Below are 18,639 nucleotides of genomic sequence, written 5' to 3'. Positions count from 1 at the left end.
AAACATGCCTGGGATAGACATACGGCTCCTGAATCCTGAATTATCGCCACCCCCCCCAGGGACTCTGTGATCCGCTATTTGGGGGGGGGTTACGGACCCTGCACCCAAAAACACCAAGGCATTTCCCGGTAGAGTACGGGGCCCCCACCTACCCCCTGCGGGTCATTAACCATTTATCCGATTACATCTTCATCCGTCAGCCGGCCACCGCCATTAGATTGCAAGCTCTTTAGATCAGGGGATTATTTAAATGCAACAAAACCTCCCCAGCCAGCAGGAATCACGGATCGGTGAATCGCAATCTGCCCCTTCACAGCCCCGAAAGTGCCCCCGAATCAGCATAACATGTGACCCCGGCTCTGGACGCACACGGCGAGGCGTGTAACAGGTGGAGGCGTGGATCCTCCGCCCGGCGTGTGGGACCCGTGGGAAGGGAACGTTACATAAGGGCTGAGATTGTGCCGAGATAATGTTGTTGACACCTTTGGAAAAGCCTCCCGAGGTTTCGGCACAAAGCGCTCTCTGTGTGTCGCTGCGCATCAGGAGTTACGCGATTAAAGCGCTTCATGTGATGCAGACATGAGCCCCGCTACAGCGCATGCAGGAAGAGACGGCCGCCAGCGCACGTGTTCTACATGTGATCCGACAGCTGCCGGCACACGTTACATAACAGCAAGGGAGCGGCGGCGGCGGCACAAACACCCCATCCGGGGGGCAAAACACAAACGCAACTCATTCCCCCACTTTCTGTGACTTTAATTTTACAATAAGGGTCAGAGGCTTGTGGAGCAGCCTCCCAGCAGAGGTGGTAGAGGGTAATACAGTGAGGATATTAAACATGCATGGGATAGACATACGGCTCCTGAATCTAAGACGAGACCGACGACTGATTAAGGTTGGAGTCTTTCCAGCAGGAGAAACGGGCGACTAGACGGGGGCCGCCGGGGGCCGATCTGCCGGCGGGTTCTGGGGTTCTCTATAAATATTAAATTAAAATATTATTAAATGTTTCTTTCTCTTTGTTATTATTAACCATTTCCGCGTCACCGGATCGGAGGTTTTACGTCCAATTTGTAGAATACAATAAAACGGACAAAAAAAGAAAAGAAAAGAAAGAGCAGGGGAGGAAAAAACTTTGCAATTTTTTATTTAAAACAAGACTTTAATTTTCTATACAATTTAAAAAATATATTTTTAAATAGACGTAAATGTGATAATATTTCAGGAATTGTTCCGGATTATTTAATAATAAAAAGAATTATTCTTCCCCGCCGGCCGAAAGTCTTCTGATAAACAGGTAATTCCATTTAAAATACCCTTAAAAACCTTCCAAAGGGTTAAATAATTCATACGAGTCGTCGGTCTCGCCCCATGCGTGCTTAAAATCCCCTCGCTGGATTAGCCGCTACCGCTTCTGCCGGGAGGCCGTTCCACGTATCTGCCGCCCTGCTCCCAGACTGCAAGGGTTAACGCAGGGAAACAAACGCACACCCTTGAGTGTCCCGATGACATAACAGCGATCCGATTGGGGAGAGTCATCCGTGCCAAATGCGATGTTTGGGTGTAAGAGCGCCGGGTGCCGGGGGGGAGGCTGCTTGTGCTGCACTTCCCTCCTCGTCCGGCAGGTGGCGCCACTGAGGGCCTCGTATGACTTTTGCAGCCATCTTTCCCCCTGCAAAGCAGACGGCTCAGTGAGCGGAGCTGGGGAGAGGGAGAGCTGCTGGCTCCGGATGAGCTCTGCCCCCGAGACGCTGCATCCGAGTCCCCGCCGCCGCCGTCGCCCATGGAGGACGCCGTGCACAGCCTGCAGGAGAGGCAGTTACTGGAGGGCAGGGATTTCCTGGGGTGAGTGTCTGACTTGGCGGCCCCCGGGGGGTCTGGAGAAGTCCGCGGCGGCTCCTCGTAACCTGTCACTTCTCCGCAGGATGGATTACCCCTCGCTGTACCTGTGCAAGCCCAAGAGGGGCATCAAGAGGGACGAGGGCAAGGTAAGGCGGGAGTTTGGGGGGTATTTAGGGTTTGTTTTTTGGGGGGGTATTTTCCGCAGATCCTCGGACAGACTTTTGCTTCCGAGTGATTTCGTTTTACTGCCCCTGAATTCTAAGTGTCCGGGGGGGGGGCAGATCCTGATACCTCCCCCCCAGTATCCGCGTCTCGCGCAGGCAAACAAAGTTACCCCTGTGTGCTCCCCCCGCAGGAGACGTACAAACTGCCCCACAGACTCATCGAGAAGAAGCGGCGCGACCGGATTAACGAGTGCATCGCCCAGCTGAAGGACCTGCTGCCCGAGCACCTCAAACTCACCGTAAGAGTCACGCCGTGGCTGTCCGGGGGGCCGCTGATCCGGGGCGCGCGAGGATACCAACTCAGCCGGGTTATTTGGGGGGAATGTGTCGGATCTCCCGGTTACACGGGGGTATTTGGGGGGTTTGCGGGGGGGGTTACACCCATCCTGCGCTTATTTTTCTATTTTTTGGATGATTTTTTGGTAACGGCGCTGTTTTTGGGGGTTTTTCCTCAGACGCTCGGACACTTGGAGAAGGCTGTCGTTCTGGAGTTAACTTTAAAGCACTTGAAAGGTTTGACGTCGCTGACGGAGCAGCAGCACCAACAGATCGTCTCGTTACAGAGCGGTGAGTACAGCGCCGAGCACACCTGCCTCGTTAGTGATTAACTGCGCAGCGCCGAGTACACCCGCTGGCACCGTGTAACTCAACAGTCGTATTTCGTAATGACCGACCTGCCGCCGATATGCACTTTACGCCCGTGACGAGCTTATTAACCCCGTCCTCCCCCGCCGCTAATGTGCCATTAATTCTGGCTGTGCAACGCAGCAGAACATCACATGTTTAACCCTTTCAATCTGCCCCGTCGGTTACTTTGTATCCCAGATCGCTTTATTACTAAGATAAACGCGGCGGGGATATATATTTCTATATGAGCGGCTGGTTCCCGCGCAGCACTGGGTATACTGCGGGTATACTGCGGGTATAGAGAAGCTGTTTTAGGGGAATTCTTAAGAAAGCGATTATTTGCCCCCCCGAGCCGAAAGTCGTAGCTTGTGATCGGGGTAATGAGCCAAAGTCCCGGCACTTCGGGCAGATCTGGGGCTATCAGTTCCAGCCTGAAGAGCAATTAAAAGGTTATTTGCCCCCGGAGCCCCCCCCGGCGCGGAGGTAGAAGGGGTGATCCGGTAAACGCCGAGCCCGGCAGAGGGCATTTGGCGCTTCGTCTCGGCCGCGGGGTGAGTCACGGCTCCCAAAACTCCTTCCCTCTGTTTGCTTTCTAGGTGTTGTTTTATGGGAAGCCCGTAAAATGTCGCGCAGGCTCGGGGGGGCTGTGGGCTTTAATGTCTGCGCGGCGCGGTGCGGAGATAAGCGGGTGGCCCCTGTTGACTTTTCTCCCTCTCTCTGTTTGCCGGGGCAGGGGATCGCGCCATGAAGTCGCCCGTTCGGGCCGATCTGGACGCGTTCCACTCCGGGTTCCAGACCTGCGCCAAAGAAGTGCTTCAGTATCTGTGCCGGTGTGAGAGCTGGACCCCCCGGGACCCCCGCTGCACCCAGCTGCTCAACCACCTGCACAGCGTGTCCGGCCAGCTGCTCCTCCAGCCCCTCGCCGCCCCCAAACCCTGCCCCCTTCCACCCAACCGCGGACCCCCAAAGCTGGAGAACCAAACCAACTGCGTGCCGGTCATCCAGCGCACGCACAACGTGGAGCTCAGCGAGAACGACACGGACACCGACAGCGGCTACGGGGGCGAGGGCGAGAAGCCGGAAACCACGGCCCCCGACGGGGCCAAGGGCCAGAGAGGGGGCAACGTGACGGTCAAACAAGAGCCGCTGGACGAGCCGGCCCCGAAGAGGTTCAAGCCGGACTGCGGAGGGGCCGAGGCGGCCGGGAGAGCCGACGCCACCCTGCTTAACTCTTTAATGGGATTTGGTGGCGGCCCCTTTGGACAGCAGGCGCCTTTCTGTTTGCCGTTTTACTTCATTTCCCCATCCGCCGCAGCTGCCGCCGCTGCCTACATGCCCTTCCTGGACAAGGGGGGTTTGGAGAAGTACCTCTACCCGGCGGCCGCTGCCACCCCCATCCCCCTAATCTACCCCGGAATATCTGCCCAGGCCGGGGGCGCCTTCCCGTGCCTGTCCTCGCTGTTACCCCCGGAGAAGGTGCCCGTCCTACTCCCAGAACTGTCGGACAGGGTGCCGGCCGACGACCTCCACGAGCCCTTACAAGACCTTTTGCAGCCCGCCAAGGAAAATTAACCCCGAAAAGACTGGAACGCCCCAAAAAATCCCCGCGACCCAACAGAGCGAGAAAAAAAAAAAAAAAAAAAAGACGAATGACTTTGTAGCGAGTTCTGAAATAATATTACCGGATCGGCCCTCGGGGGATGGGGAGGGTCCCGCGGGTCTTAGTCTTATTTAACCCTTGCAGTGCCGGCTGAGCCTTGGTTTGGGGGGGGGATAATGCGCCGCAGACCCTTTATGACGATGAATGTACGTTTTCTACAGTAAAAGAGCGTAAGCTTCGGGCACAAAACGGGGGCAGATGTCTCCAGTCCTGATTCTAGAGGGTGTTGGCGCCTATTCCTCCGACCTCGACCGCAAAGCTTCCCAAACGCCCCCCCCCCCGTTTTATTCCGGATCTCAGATCGGAATCTTTCCAGAAAATCCGGATTCTGTCTGGAATTCTGCTCCAAAAGGGGGAAGCTGCCTCAAAGGGTTAAAAAGTCAATATTATTATTATTATTTTTTTAGACTATTTCATAACTTATTTAGAAAAAAAATACAGAAAAACTCCCCGAATCCCTCCTGTTCTGGGCAGCAGCTCCTGTTTTTTGTTGTTGGGGGGGGGTATTTTTAGGCTGGGTTTGGGCGTCTGGGAATTTCCTTAATAAACGGCTGTGCATGCGCGGGGTCACGTGCCGCTCGGTAATACTAAGCCTGTTATATAAGAGCGAGCGGCGCTGATTCCCGGCCTGGCAGGCAGAACTTTCTGTTCCCGGCGTCCTCGCCCCGAATCACCCCGGCGTTCCGTAACGAGGCGCCCGGCGCACGTCTGCTAAACGGCTGCCCCAGAACATAATGGCCAGGTCACCGGCGTTACTGGGACCCTCGGAGTGCCGGAGCGACGTCGGCTCCGGGGTCTTTTTGGCCGGGGGGGCCCTGAGGTCTCGGAACCGGCCGCCTCCTTTCATTTCTATAAATAGATAAAAATGTTTTTTTTGTTTCTTTTTTGCTGTAAAAAACGCCTGGTTTGTGTTTTCCGCATCGCGAATATCGAACTCCCCCGAAAGACACGGAACTCCATGCAAAGTTTCCGTCAATCTGCTGCTGGATCGCTAACCGGAAAAAAAAAACCCCAAAACCCAAAAAACCTCTCCGTTTGCATCGTATTCGGTATTTTCTACGGCGGACTTTAAAGACTCTGAAATTCTGTCTTTTTTGGTAAATTCCGGCTGCACCTTAATTACCGAACGTCTCTCGGGCTCCACTTTGTAAACTTTGCACTTTGCCCCGAAGACGTTTCTCACGGGGGGGGGGGGGTCTGATTTAATGTATTCTTAAAACGCTAGCACTTTACGGGGGGGAGCGGCAGTGAATGGGTTAAGGTTGAGCCGTTCCGTATCAGGACTTGCTGGTGGGAAGCGGGGCTTCTTTACCCCAACTCCCTCCCTGTTGGCGATATCATTTTTGTAAATAAAGCCGATAAAAGTCATTTATTTGGATTAAAACTGGAGAATACAGGACGGGTGCCATGTGTACCGTGTGCGGGTACCGTGTGTACCGTGTGCGGGTACCGTGTGTACAGTGTAGCGTGTGCGTGTGGTAGAGACACTAACATACAGCCGGATTTACCCTTAAAGAGGGTACCTTTAAGGGGGTACATCGAGGGTTAAGTGGTGGTAGATATCTTGTTATCGTGACTTTTTCTAATAGCTCGTCGCGCAGCTCGCACTCTATTTAAAGATCTCCCCCGATCCGCATGCCGGGGGGGGCAGCGACCCGATCAGCCGCCCCCCCTGGGGGTAGAATTTCCTGGGGGGGGGGGCGTTGGGCAAAAACAACAAAAAAGGGGTTACTTCTCCTTTAAATTAACCGGCGACGGCACGGAAAGAAACGAAGCGCGGCAAGAGGGGCTTAGTGGGGGGGGGGGCAGGTGGTGATCCCTCACAGCAGGTACCTCAACACGTGAATGCCGCATGACTACACGCGTGTGGCTGAAAAAAACAGAACCAAAAAGATTAGCCCCTCCGGGGGGCACTTTGAATGTTTTTACCTATTATTACATCATCAAAAAAAATCAGTGATGCCGCGACCCGGGGTGGGGGTTGGGGGGGTTATTTGCCCCGTGGCCTGCGTCTTCTACCTGTTACACCGTCTGCTTTTATTGAGTTGTTTTTATTTGCCCCCACAGGGGGTATATTCAGGATCTGTTTCCCGCGTGACGCAGATCATCGCAGAGAAAGCTTTTTAATAAGACTTAGAGAAGACCTCGTCTCGGTATATTTAGTGCGTTGCCACGGCAGCGGGGCGAAGGATCGCGCTCGGATGTTATGTAAGAGCGGCTCGCTCCCTCCGTCTGGAAACAACGCGGACGATGAGTGATTTTTGGAGGAAAAGTGTGCGGAATGGTTAAATATCTTTTTATTTTATTATTTTTCTTCCCCGGAATAAAAGTTGCTCTTCTGTTCCGCCGCCCCGCTGGGTCTGTGACGTCATAAATTATTACAGAAATAAATAAATAAATAAACCAAAAAACGTCTCCTCCGGGGCTCGTCGCTATCGGTTACCGACATTTTATCCTTTATTAGAACTTTTTATCAATAAAAGGAATCTTTTCATCAATTAATCAGGTCGGCCCCCGGCGGCCCCCGTCTAGTCGGCCGTTTCTCCTGCTGTAACGACTCGAACCTTAATCAGCCGTATGTCTATCCCATGCATGTTTAATACCCTCACTGCATTACCCTCTACCACCTCTGCTGGGAGGCTGTTCCACTTATCCACCACCCTCTCAGCAAAGTAAAATTTTGTTACATTTCATATTTATCCTACAAAAAGCATTCTTCTTAAAAAATAAATAATACAAATAACTATAAATAAATTTATATATATTTCAGATAATCTGCTCCTTCACTACAGGACTGGGGCAAAAACCCTGAGAATCTGCCCCACGACCTCGAGATTGGGGTAAAAACCCTGAAAGCTCCCGGGTATGTACGTGGTTCCAAAAGGAGGCTGCCCCGGCCAGTGACCCGAGAACCCCCCGACCGAGAACATCTGACATTTTGCCCCCGACGCCGCGTCTTCCTGATTATCTGTTAAATTTGGATTCTTTTGGAACCTCTTTACTGAAAGGGTGGTAGATACATGGAGCAGCCTCTCAGCAGAAGTGGTAGAGGCTAATACCGTGAGGGGATTTAAACACGGATGGGATAGACATCCCGGGGGGATTATCCTGCCAGGCGGTGACACCTAGACGGTTACATCTCCCGCTCCGTCGCTCGCGTTCTCTATTTTTGGTGGAGGGTGAAGTCCGGAGCCGCGGCCCGGGGGGGGGGGGTATGGGGGGGGTTACACGACTTGTAAATGTCACGTCGGGGTGGAAATATCAGGCGGACATCGATCATCCGCGCCTTTCATCCTCACCTAAACGTAGCAGCCGCTTCACCCCGGGGCGCCGAGGTCACTTCGCTTCCGCCGTTATTTCACTCGCAAGGAGAGGGGTTATTTATTTATTTATTTATTTATTTGTGACTTTTTTTTTTTTTTTTTTTACAGTTTAAGAAACTAATTTTCTTGGAAGGGTTAAAATCCGCGGGTGAATCGGGGCAGTCGCGGCGCCGGGGTAAACGCATTATTGCCCCGGCGCGGGATCTAAATCGGGAAAGCGTTTATATATAGTTTGGGACACGTGCCGGGGGTGACACGGACGCGGGGGTCACGTTACCGGCCACTGGGGACCCCCGGCTTTATATAAAGGGGTTAAAACTAAACACACCGGGACGAGGGGCAATAACGATGTGAAAGAAGCCCCAGCCTTTGAGGAAATCGGGGGCTGGTTTGCGTGACCATGGGTTACGCCGACGGGGGGGGGGCTGTGAAATCACAATCCTCCAGCCCCCTCTAGTGGCCGATCCGGATCACCGCACCGGAGACTCGCTGGCGCCATCTGCTGGATATAATAATTATTCTGAACCCCAGGCCGGGTCAGGGATCCAATTTCTCCCCAGCCTGGCAAACGCCCGGCGCCTTTCATCAACACTTCATTAAGCCGCCTATTTTTAATCGGTGAATCTGACGGCGTTTGTGGCCCCTGCCCGATACCCGCTTATAATAACCCCGCTGCGATTTATCATGTGACGGGGGGGCGGCGCATGCCCAGAGTTAATGTAAAGTGCGGGGATCGGGGATTCCGTCTTCTCTCATCAGCCGCATTCATAAAACGATTCGCCCCAACGAATAACGAGAGAAAAGAAAGAGCGGCCCCCGGCGATTTAATGGCAAAGCTTTTTATACGACATCATCAGACTGCAGCATTTCATAGCAATGAGTAACAAAGAGCGATGACATCACTTAAAGAAAATATATAATTACATATAATACAGATCCATCCATTCAGCCTGCGTTACTTCGTATCCGTGACGACGCGTTAATAGAATAAAAGCCGATGCAGATTATTATTCCCGCGATGAGATTCCGAATCGGATTTTCCACTGAATACAAAAACCCCCCAAAACTCAGTAAAAGGGGATTCTTGTCACATCTGCAGCAACAAAACCCGTGAAACGGCACGGATCCGGCATCGGGGGGGGGTTTGTTTCGTCCGGATTGACCTAGAAAGGGCCTTATTCACTAAACCTTTAAATAAACCTTCATACCGGCTGTGAGTGATGGGAGGTCCAATCCACTTGCACCTGGGAGCGCTTACCTGTCGCTGATTGGCTGCTTCAAGCAACCAACCAGTGGCTCGAATCTTCAGACCATGGTGGAGGAAGCAGGGAGCTGCAGCTTCACCCCAAGGTTATGGGTTTTTTTTTTTTTTTTTTATTATTTAACCATTTAAAGGCTGCAAAAAATATTACTCACAAAAGTAATCCCGTCAGCAACGCCGGGTCATAGGCATGCTGCGTGGCCAAGGCAAGGGTCTTCAAGTGATTCCTCCCCAATAACGCAGTTTAGTGAATGCAGCCCACATTGCAACCGTGGAATCAGACGCTCCCTACAGGTAAAGACCACCTCTGTGCTTAATAAATGCACTCAGAATAATAAGAAAGTAATTTAAATCTACAGCAATGGTGACAAAATGCAGAAAAAAAACAAAATGAGAGATATATATTTATACGTCCAGCGCTAAGCGGGTCGGGGGTCCGAGGACCGGTTTTGTGTTAAATAATAGAAAATACGCGCTTTGTGTTACAGAGGAGAAACTTGGAATAAATTAAAGACATTTTGTGCGCAAGAAATTCGAGTATAAAAGCAGTGAAAAGCAGTGAAATTATGTCAAAATCAGTTAAAGCTTTTCGCAAACGTTATCACAGCTACTGAGTGACCTCATCCCTCGCACTCGCTGCACGACACAAAAACCCGGGGCGGAATAAGCCGGTGCGGATCGCAACAGAAACAGAGGCTCCGCGATCCGACCGCTTGTAGGGTTCCCGCGGCGCATTACCGGACGCCATCACTGCGCCGGCCCCTTGCTCGGCCCCTGGTGCCCCATGAGCGCTAAAAATATCTCCGAACTCCCGGGGATCCCGCCGGAGACGCCGGGCGAAGCAGCGCTCCTCTGAGTCACCGCGGAAAGATTGGGTTTTGCATCCCCCCCTCCCTCACCCTCCAACCGGGGCGTCAACAGGACTGCCCACAGACATCAGCGGGACCGCCCATGAGCAGTAACAAGACCACCCACTGGCGTCAGATGGACCCCCCCCCCCCAAGGGCTACTAGGGCTCTGGCTGACTGGCGCCTGGATGTTCCCGGTGTGCTGACCCGCCAGATCGTTCTCACGCGCCCCGTATGGGCACCATATTTTACCCGGACACTCTGGTTCCCGGACGGTAAATGCGTGGGGGGCATATTTTGGGCGATAAACACGATCCCCTCTCTAACTTACAGAATAGATAATAATACCGTGCGCCCCGCCTCCCCGCCGCCATTCACGCTAAATCCGGATATATAACCAAGCCCCGGATCCGTAACACTGTCATGGCTGAAAATCACAGGAATAAAATAATGAAATGCTGGGAATTTACACAAAACGTAACAAATATATATTCTTTTTTTTTTTGTTCGGAAATAGTAAGAAAATTTATCCGCAATCGCAAAAAAAAAAAAATAGAGCCGACTTTCCGTTCTTCTGTACAGCGTCCCGAATAAACCTCCGCTTTTCGCCGCCTGCCCGGACCGTGAAGTGCAAGCGATCGCTTGCCGTGGAATCGCTAAAAATACTGGCCGTGAGATGTGGCATTCGCTGGCGGATCCGACGCCTCTCTAGTTTGTTCCTACGGCATCCGTGCAGCTGGTGTGGCCCCCGGCGGGCGAGGGCAGAATTTACAGGGGGCGCGGGAGGCACCCGATCGGAGCGTCACCTCCCCGAAAGGTTCTTGGTTATACATAGATGCCCTCGGGGTTAAAGCCGGACGACAAAGCGTTCTGGAGGATGCGCAGGTTGCTCGGCAGCTGCCGCGAGGACCCCGGCCGCTTCAGGGACCCCGACTGAAATGCTGGCTCTGAAAAGTAGAGGAGGCGCACATTCAGGTCATGGAAGTTACCCTCTCGGTATAATAGTTACCCCCCGCCCCCCATTACTGAATCCGATGGCCCTTTTTCTCCCCATGAGTGATTGGTCGGACATCTATTAGATCGTTCTTATCAAGGAAAATCTGAGGCCAATTGCTACATTTTGGAGCAGTTTCCATGGAAACCGGACATCATAAAGTTAGCATTGAAATTGCTCCAGGTGAAGGTCCTGGCTCTTACCGCACTACACGAGGGTAACGAAAACTTAACCCCTTAACCAAATCTGATGCCCCCCGGTGCGAGCCCAGCGGACGGGGTTAATCTTGATACAAAAGTTCTTCTATTTGTTTTGCTTGATACAAAGTAACCGGAATGACAACAAAGGCTGCCACCTGCTGGCCACGCAGGGGACTGCGGCATCCCCACAATTACACCGGCGTCCCACCACAAACCCAAGTCACCGGGCACCGTCCTACCTTTCTCCGGCACGGGGAATTCCGTCTCACCGGGCTCTGCCGGTAGCACCGTCACTTTAGTCCCCGTTTGCCGGATGAACTGCTGGAGATTGACTTGTCGGAGCTCTTTGGTCAGCTGCTCCAGTTCTTGCTCCCGATCCTTTCCACAAAAAAAAAAAGGGGTGAAATGAAACCAATCGCCTGGTTAACACCGGGGTTTTTTTTCCTTCTATCCCCAGCCAATGAAATCCGGACTTACCATTAACCTCTTACTGGCCTGTCCCAGCGACCGCTCCACGGCCTTGGTGCCGTTCTCCAGCCGTTGGTTCTCCTGCACCTGGAGCTCCAGCTCTCCTTTGATCTTCTCTATTTTGTCGCGCACGGCCTCCTCGTTAACCTGCGAGACGCGGACCTCGCGCTGCGCTCTCTCCGCCTCGATGCCGCCGTCTATGCTGTGTATGCGCGCGCGGTACTCCGCCAGCCGGCTCTCGCACTGGAAGATCCTCTGCGTCATTTCCTGGAGCTGCTCCTTCAGCTGCTTTTCGTTCTCCATCTCGATCTGGAGCTCGTTCTCCCAGAATTCCTCCTCCTCGATCTCCACGCCGCTCCGCTTGATTTGCTGCTCCAGCCGGGCGATCTCCTCCTCGGCGTCCGATTTGTGTTTTTGCTCCCAGAACTTGGTTTCCGCGTCGCTGGAGTCGATCTGCTTCTCGATGGAGCGGAGCTTCTCGCTTTGGAGGTGGATCAGCTTCTTCAGCTCGTCGGCCGTCGTCTTGCAGTTATTCAGAACTTTCTGCTTGAACTCCGACTCCTTTCCCTTCCCGAAAATGTCCATCAGCCCCTTGGCCCCCCCGGTGAAGGTCAGAGATTTCCTTTTGGGCTCCCTGCGTTTCATGGACTTGTCATTTTGGGGTCTCAGCTTGGCCAAGGGGGGCAGACTCTGTCTGTACAAAGTTCTTTCGGGAATGTGGGCCACGCTGTCCGAGGTGGGCCTCTCGCTGATGGAAGCCCCCGTGCGTCTCAGAATGAGCTGCACGTCGCTGGCGTACTGACCCCACTTGTTTAGCGAAATGACGGGGTTTTCGTGCGGAGCCAAGTGCCGCTCCGTGTCCCTCCATTTCTCTATCAGCGTGTATCGCCCGGTGCGCCCTTAAAAACAAAAGGGTACGGGGTTAGCGCAGAGGGCAGGGGTATAATAATCATAATAATAATCATAATAACATTAATAAATAATAATATTAATAATAAATAACATTAATAATATTAATCATAATAATAATAATAAAATTAAATAATAATCATACCAGCAGGGGGCGCTCTTTGATTATTTTTTTTCTACTTCACCAGCAGTTTAATGGAAAAACATTGTTTCTTTGTGAAACCTAAAAACTGTTATTTTTCTAGCTTTTAATGAAAAAGAAAAGATAATAAAAAGGTTATGCGTAGAGTTTTTTTTAAAATTATTATTATTTTTTTAAATGTTTTTTTTTAAATAAGATAATAAAAAAAGGTTGGATACCGTGTATGATGTCATAAATTATTAAATAATGAAATTCGATTAAATACATTTAAAAGATTTGCCTTAAAACGCCTCCCATTTGGGTATTTTTTATTTATTTATTTATTTAATTAAAAAAAGTCCCACGTCTCACATTCACCAAGGACGCTTAACAAGGGCCGGCCTCAGGTGTGGAACATTCATGCGCGATAACCTCCTCCTCACTTTACTGAGCAGAGAGAATGAAGTCACCTGCGCGATACGGAAGTCACCCGGGGGCGAATCCGCTTAATCCCTCCACACAGAGTGAAACGGGATACAGCGTAAAGAACCTCCAAACCAGCAAGGGTTAAACACCCAGACGACCCCTTAAGGGCTCCGAGCCACCGGAAAACATACAAACCCCCCTAAAAAACACACAACTTTCTATCGTTTTCACTTATTTGCTTTTTTTTTTTTTTGATTTTTTGCTTGTCTTATTTTGGAAGTTTTTTGCTCTTTTTGTTAATTACTTTGTTTCTTTTTGCTGCGCCTTCTGTGAATTTTTTTTTACATTATTTTATTTAACTTTTTTTTTTTCCTTTGCTTCGTTCGTCACAAAATTCTGGAAATTCAATAAAACGTTTATTATATTAAATGTTTAGTAAAAAAAATACATAGAAACGTGAAATTCATCGACTACAAACCGCAGGCGACGCATTCTGCATCTCTTCGTCTGATTTAGAACACAGCACAGCCAATGAAAAATCAGCGACGTCTCCCATTGGCTGCAGGCGGCGCTGTAGGCGGCCAATAGGAAGGATTATTGTGACCAGTAAATCGTTACAATGTATTTGGCCGCGTTATATCGCGCACGCTCCGTTTAGCGGACCCGTAGAGCGCTGGCTCAGCTCCGAGAGCCGCCATGCTGAAATAAAAAGCGCATTACAGGCCAGACGCCGAGGCTGCGCATGTTTAACAACATCCTCGCCTTGTGTCACAACTCGCACGCCGAGCATCTTGTGCGTGGGAGACTTTGGCGCGTCCGCCGTGCGATGCGTCATCTGCTGGCACCGGCCGAGGAGATACCGGATCCCGCAAGCGAAGAGCAAGCAGCGGCCGCCAAAACAAAGTGCAAGCTCTTGGGATTCAGCCACTTTAACGCAATGTCTTACCGCCGATAATCACAGGGCGTTTACATCTCAGTCTAACAGAACCAGCAAGACCCCCAAATAGCACAGGGGGGGCCGCGTTATTTGCTACATTTTTGTTTTCCATTTATTTGGAAACAATTTATAAAAATGCATGAATTTTGTGAATTTTGTATCGTCTCGCCGGACGTTCCAGGAAAACGACCCATTAAAGTTCAGCTTAAATTGTTCTCCATGCGCAGCCCTGACTGGCATCTGTATAATTACTTTCAAAGATCAAAACTTCACACACCCCCCGCGGGGCTTTAATAATCCTCCGAATACCCCCCCCCGGGGCAGAAAACGAAGAAAAAGCAGGCGTTTGAGGACAGGGAGCAAAGGTCACGCTGCCCCTATTATTCTCTGGAATATGGGACCCCCGTGTCCATCCGCTTTCCAGAAGAGGTGTTTGACACCCCTGGGGATATTGCAGTTGGCTCGTGTCAGCAAGGGGTTAACCCTCGGGGACCCAAACAAAAGGCAGATTTGTGAAAACTTGGAAGGGACCCCCCCTTTATATGGTTATTGGAGGTGGGAGCCCCCTTTATATGGTTATTAGAGGTGGGAGCCCCCTTTATATGGTTATTAGAGGTGGGAGCCCCCCTTTATATGGTTATTAGAGGTGGGGACCCCCCCTTTATATGGTAATTAGATGTGGGGACCCCCCTTTATATGGTTATTAGAGGTGGGAGCCCCCTTTATATGGTTATTGGAGGTGGGAGCCCCCCTTTATATGGTTATTAGAGGTGCCCCCCCTTTATATGGTTATTAGAGGTGGGGAGCCCCCCTTTATATGGTTATTAGAGGTGGGAGCCCCCTTTATATGGTTATTAGAGGTGGGACCCCCCTTTATATGTTATTAGAGGTGGGAGTCCCCCTTTATATGGTTATTAGAGGTGGGAGCCCCTTTTATATGGTTATTAGAGGTGCCCCCCCTTTATATGGTTATTAGAGGTGCCCCCCCTTTATATGGTTATTAGAGGTGGGGAGCCCCCCTTTATATGGTTATTAGAGGTGGGAGCCCCCCTTTATATGGTTATTAGAGGTGGGGACCCCCCCTTTAAGCCCAGAACAGGCTGCCTCGTTAGTTTTGCCCCATGCATTTTAGGGGCAGTACGGGTTAACCCCTGGCGCTGCCCGGCTCGGGCCGCTCTTGCTGCATGCAGAACGTTCTCTGTAATTTAGCGATTTAATGAGAAGGAGACATCCGTGTCGCTGAGAGGGGAAGGAAGCCGCAGCCAGCAGGACGCTCTAATTTTAGGAAATGTCTCTTTTTTCCTTACATGATTTCTCAGGCGATGGTGGGAAGAAGCTGCTGACGGCCCCAGATCTGTTATTCGGGCTCTAAAAATAGTTAAAATTAAATTAAAGTACAAGATTTTCTTACGTCAGAACTGAATAATGGACCTAAAAAACCACCCCTTAATTGCTGAATGTAATGTTTTGGCCCCGGCGTCCTTTTCAGGGCTGATCCGGGAAGCCGTGGCCCCTGGAACCGGTTAAAGCTCGGGCTGCGAGCCGAGGGGCCGAGACTTTCTGAAATCACTACTTTTAGGAAAATGATCCGTTAACCAGCTGCAGGTCTCGCCAACAAACGATGCATTCATGCGCGAGGTCACCGAGAGTCCCGCGACTTCAAACAGACTCCTCGAAATCAAAAGAGTTCTCAAAAAAACACATATGTGATCAATTTAACCCTTTCAGGGCTAGCGAGCCGGTCAGAGAACCCAAAAATACCGTCCGGCCCCCGGGGGCCGCGCGGAAAATCTGCGAATCTTTAATTAGGGAACCTGGTCCGGCGATAAATACGGGCGCAGATTTTTGGATTGTTTTGCAGTAAATTTATTAATGCCCCCGCAGCCAGTGACGGGGGGGGGGGGGGAGACGAGCTAAGTGGGAGGAAAGGGTTAATCCCATGCAAACTATTGACTTTAAGGAAGTCGATTTATTTTCAATAGTACAGCTCCTAGCCCAGAGACCCTCAGGGTAGGAATTAACCCTTCCTCACCCAGGGTGACCCCCAAGGCTGGAATTAACCTCTTCTCATCCAGAGACCCCTCACCCAAAGAAACACACATGGGAGGAGTTAACCCCTTCTCACCCAAAGGGGCACCAGAGAGTTAACCCATCTTCACCATAAGAGACCCCTAAGGCAAGAATTCACCCCACCCCACCCAAAGTGACCCCCAAAGCAGGGATTAACCTTCCCTCAACCAAAGTCAATCACCAAGGCAGGAGTTTTAACCTCCTCACTTAAAGTGTCCTACTGTTTTCGACCGGCTCCCGGTTTACGCCTGTAAGCTCTTGGGGCCAGCGAGCAGCTTTCTTATCTCACGAGGGTTAATGGTGTGAAGGAGGGTCTGCGTTGCGGATTCAGGCGGCGGGTTTATCGTTTCTGTAACGTCTCTCTCTCTCTCAGACCTTGAAGTGCGTTTTTCTGGCCAGGGGATCGTCTCACATCTGGATCTGGAGCCCATGCGCAACATCTGGCTTCCCGGCCCCTGGCAGGATCTCTCCAATAACATCTCCCCAGACATAACACGGACTCCGGGGGGCCCAGGGGCCGGCGCTGACCGCGCACAGTTGGCCTTCGTCGGCTGGTTTGGCACAATGAGCCCCGATGTTCCCGGAGCCCCAGTTACAGCCAAAGCCTGGAGGCTCAGAAGTCTCCGGGAAGCGGACCAAACACAAAGGCTGGGGGAGCAAAGAAAAACATGGGGGCAGGGGGCAGGAGGAGGGGGGGCAGGAGCGTGGGGTAAATGCTAGTACAGGGGTATTCCCTGGATTAATATCTGGGCGAGCGGTCTCAGACTCTACTAGGCGTTACCGTCCCTTTAAATCTATTAAAGACCCCCGCGGCTCCGCTGTTGCCCCCGACAGACTCGCTTTTCCCTGTCTGGATGTATCGGCGCACGCACATTCTTTAACCAGATGTTTCCGAGACGCTCTCTTCCGCCGGCGGATACATGAAGCGGGTCTCGCTCTTTACTTATAACCCCCCCCCCCGGGTACGGCGGGCAGTTATTACCCCGGTCCGCCCCCCCCGTGCACCTACCGATAGCCTGCGCCAAGGCGATCACCACCTCCTGGCACGTGGTTACCTCCGTGACGCCGCACACGATCCGCTGCACGCCGTCCACCCAAACTTTGAGCTCCATGTCGGACTCAACAGGCGCGGGATTTCCTGGCTCTGCCAACGGCAAGCGTCATGTCAGGCTCCGGGGGGCCACGAGACGCCGAAACCGGGGGCCACGAGAGACACGGAAACCGGGGGCCACGAGAGACACTGAAACCGGGGGTCACGAGCAGCCTGCAGGATAAAAGAGAAAGAAATACGGTGTTAGCGTGCGTGCGCGATAAACCCCACGTGATGCAATCAAAGCGCGGCTACATTCATTCACTCATACCCCCCCCCAAAAAAAAATATTGTCGCACTCAGGTGATCCCGAAATTACCCCCAATACCCAACGCTACAAAATCAGCTGGAGTTCCACACAAAGCAAAAGCATCTCGGACCCCCTCGGCTGCCAGCTGAAAGGGTTAAAAATAAATTCAAGGTATCGTGACGCGGAACATCTTGGTTTTTGTTCTAGGTATGTTTTGGTTCCAGGTGATATTCCGCAGGTAGATTGGATGGCGAGGGTTTTGAGTGGCAGGGGTTAAAAGCCCCCCCCCCGAGACCCAGCGGCCTCCCAGTTACCCCCCCCAGCACTCGTTTATGGGACATTTTTAGATGATCAGGAAACGGACGGAATTCTCCCCGGAACGGCCTGAAACTCTCAAAAGAGAAACGCGTTGGAGAACTTCCAGAGGAGCCGCGGCGGCCCCCTTACTGCCGGCGGGGGACGGGAATGTTGGGGAGGCCGCGGTGGCTAAGGGGTTAATGCCGGCGGCTGATCCAGACCCGGCAGCGCCAAACGCCCATAAAACAGAACATTTTCCGTACTGTCTTCCGAAGCTCGGGAATAATAAGGGGGGGGGGCAGTTACCGTGGCGTTCCCTGGCGGGGTAAATCGGGGCCAATGATATTTTCCTTCTCAATCACAATATTTGGTTTAAACCCCCAATAAGATCGGAAATGTCACTTTTTGCAAACGTTCTAAATTCTGTTAATATCAGAGTTTTTTCTCGACGTTCTAGATTTGTTCAGTAAAGTTCATGCCCCCCCCCCCGTTTACTCCCCTTTTCCTCTCCCCCCCCCTTTCCTCTTCTCTCTTCTTTTCCTCTCTCCCTCTCTTTTCCTCTTCTCCCCCCTCCTTTTCTCTCTTCTCTCCCCGTCTTTTCTTTTTTCCTCTGAGTCTTTTTTCAATTATACTTTTTTCAATTTTCAGCTCGTTTCCATAGAAACCTGAAGCAGCTTTTTTTTTTCCATGGCAGCAGAAGCTTTTTTTGTTACAGTAAACGCTCTCCATGTCCAGACTCTCTATTCACAGGCGGTGGCCGGGGGTCCGGACTCGGACCACCGAGAGTCAGGTTGGTACCGCCGACTGCACCGACATCAAACACAAAATATCCCGGCTGCCAATAAATCGTCAATTTAGGAAAAAATATGAAAATAAAAAGTATGGTTTTTATAAATTTATGGAAGTTTCAGGAACCAAACAGGAACTTATCTAGGAATCCCCCCAAAAAAGAGGCGTCCAGACATAATGTTTCAGATGCCGTGGCCCCCCGGATCGCTGGTTTCTGAGGTTTAACCGGCACGGAGCGCACTGGGGAGGAAGAAATCCGACGCAGGAGGAGAAAAGACGGAACTTTCTGTAAAATTACAGCAT

At 51.5% G+C, this 18,639-nt stretch overlaps 3 protein-coding genes across 3 annotated transcripts in view; 1 reads left to right on the top strand and 2 right to left on the bottom strand.

Moving 5' to 3' along the window:
* The window catches only part of ETFRF1 (electron transfer flavoprotein regulatory factor 1), a 203,325-nt gene that overhangs the window by 126,578 nt on the left and 58,108 nt on the right, over positions 1-18,639 (bottom strand). The window lies entirely within an intron of this gene.
* BHLHE41 (basic helix-loop-helix family member e41) lies at positions 1,672-4,541 on the top strand. The gene is made up of 5 exons (XM_053464425.1): positions 1,672-1,845; positions 1,925-1,988; positions 2,198-2,305; positions 2,522-2,633; positions 3,427-4,541. The coding sequence occupies exons 1-5, from the start codon at positions 1,784-1,786 to the stop codon at positions 4,263-4,265; spliced, it is 1,185 nt and encodes a 394-aa protein (XP_053320400.1). The 5' UTR covers positions 1,672-1,783; the 3' UTR covers positions 4,266-4,541.
* On the bottom strand, positions 10,251-17,132 carry RASSF8 (Ras association domain family member 8). Its single transcript, XM_053464436.1, has 4 exons — positions 16,920-17,132; positions 11,457-12,346; positions 11,211-11,357; positions 10,251-10,730 (listed from the first exon to the last, which is right to left on the bottom strand). The coding sequence occupies exons 1-4, from the start codon at positions 17,020-17,022 to the stop codon at positions 10,611-10,613; spliced, it is 1,260 nt and encodes a 419-aa protein (XP_053320411.1). The 5' UTR covers positions 17,023-17,132; the 3' UTR covers positions 10,251-10,610.

Source organism: Spea bombifrons, chromosome 4, assembly GCF_027358695.1.
Source record: "Spea bombifrons isolate aSpeBom1 chromosome 4, aSpeBom1.2.pri, whole genome shotgun sequence".
Lineage (NCBI taxonomy): Eukaryota > Metazoa > Chordata > Amphibia > Anura > Pelobatidae > Spea > Spea bombifrons.
The sequence above is the reverse complement of the archived record's forward strand: the minus strand, read 5'-3'. Positions and strand labels throughout refer to the sequence as shown.

Bases quoted from the DNA above. Each gene is read 5' to 3' on its own strand.
- BHLHE41 (XM_053464425.1), top strand. From the start codon at position 1,784: ATGGAGGACGCCGTGCACAGCCTGCAGGAGAGGCAGTTACTGGAGGGC. The intron at 1,989-2,197 runs GTAAGGCGGGAG...CTCCCCCCGCAG, and splicing joins TCAAGAGGGACGAGGGCAAG to GAGACGTACAAACTGCCCCA. The intron at 2,634-3,426 runs GTGAGTACAGCG...TTGCCGGGGCAG, and splicing joins GATCGTCTCGTTACAGAGCG to GGGATCGCGCCATGAAGTCG.
- RASSF8 (XM_053464436.1), bottom strand. From the start codon at position 17,022: ATGGAGCTCAAAGTTTGGGTGGACGGCGTGCAGCGGATCGTGTGCGGC. The intron at 11,358-11,456 runs GTAAGTCCGGAT...TTTTGTGGAAAG, and splicing joins AGGCCAGTAAGAGGTTAATG to GATCGGGAGCAAGAACTGGA. The intron at 10,731-11,210 runs GTGCCCGGTGAC...TACTTTTCAGAG, and splicing joins TGCCGGAGAAAGGTAGGACG to CCAGCATTTCAGTCGGGGTC.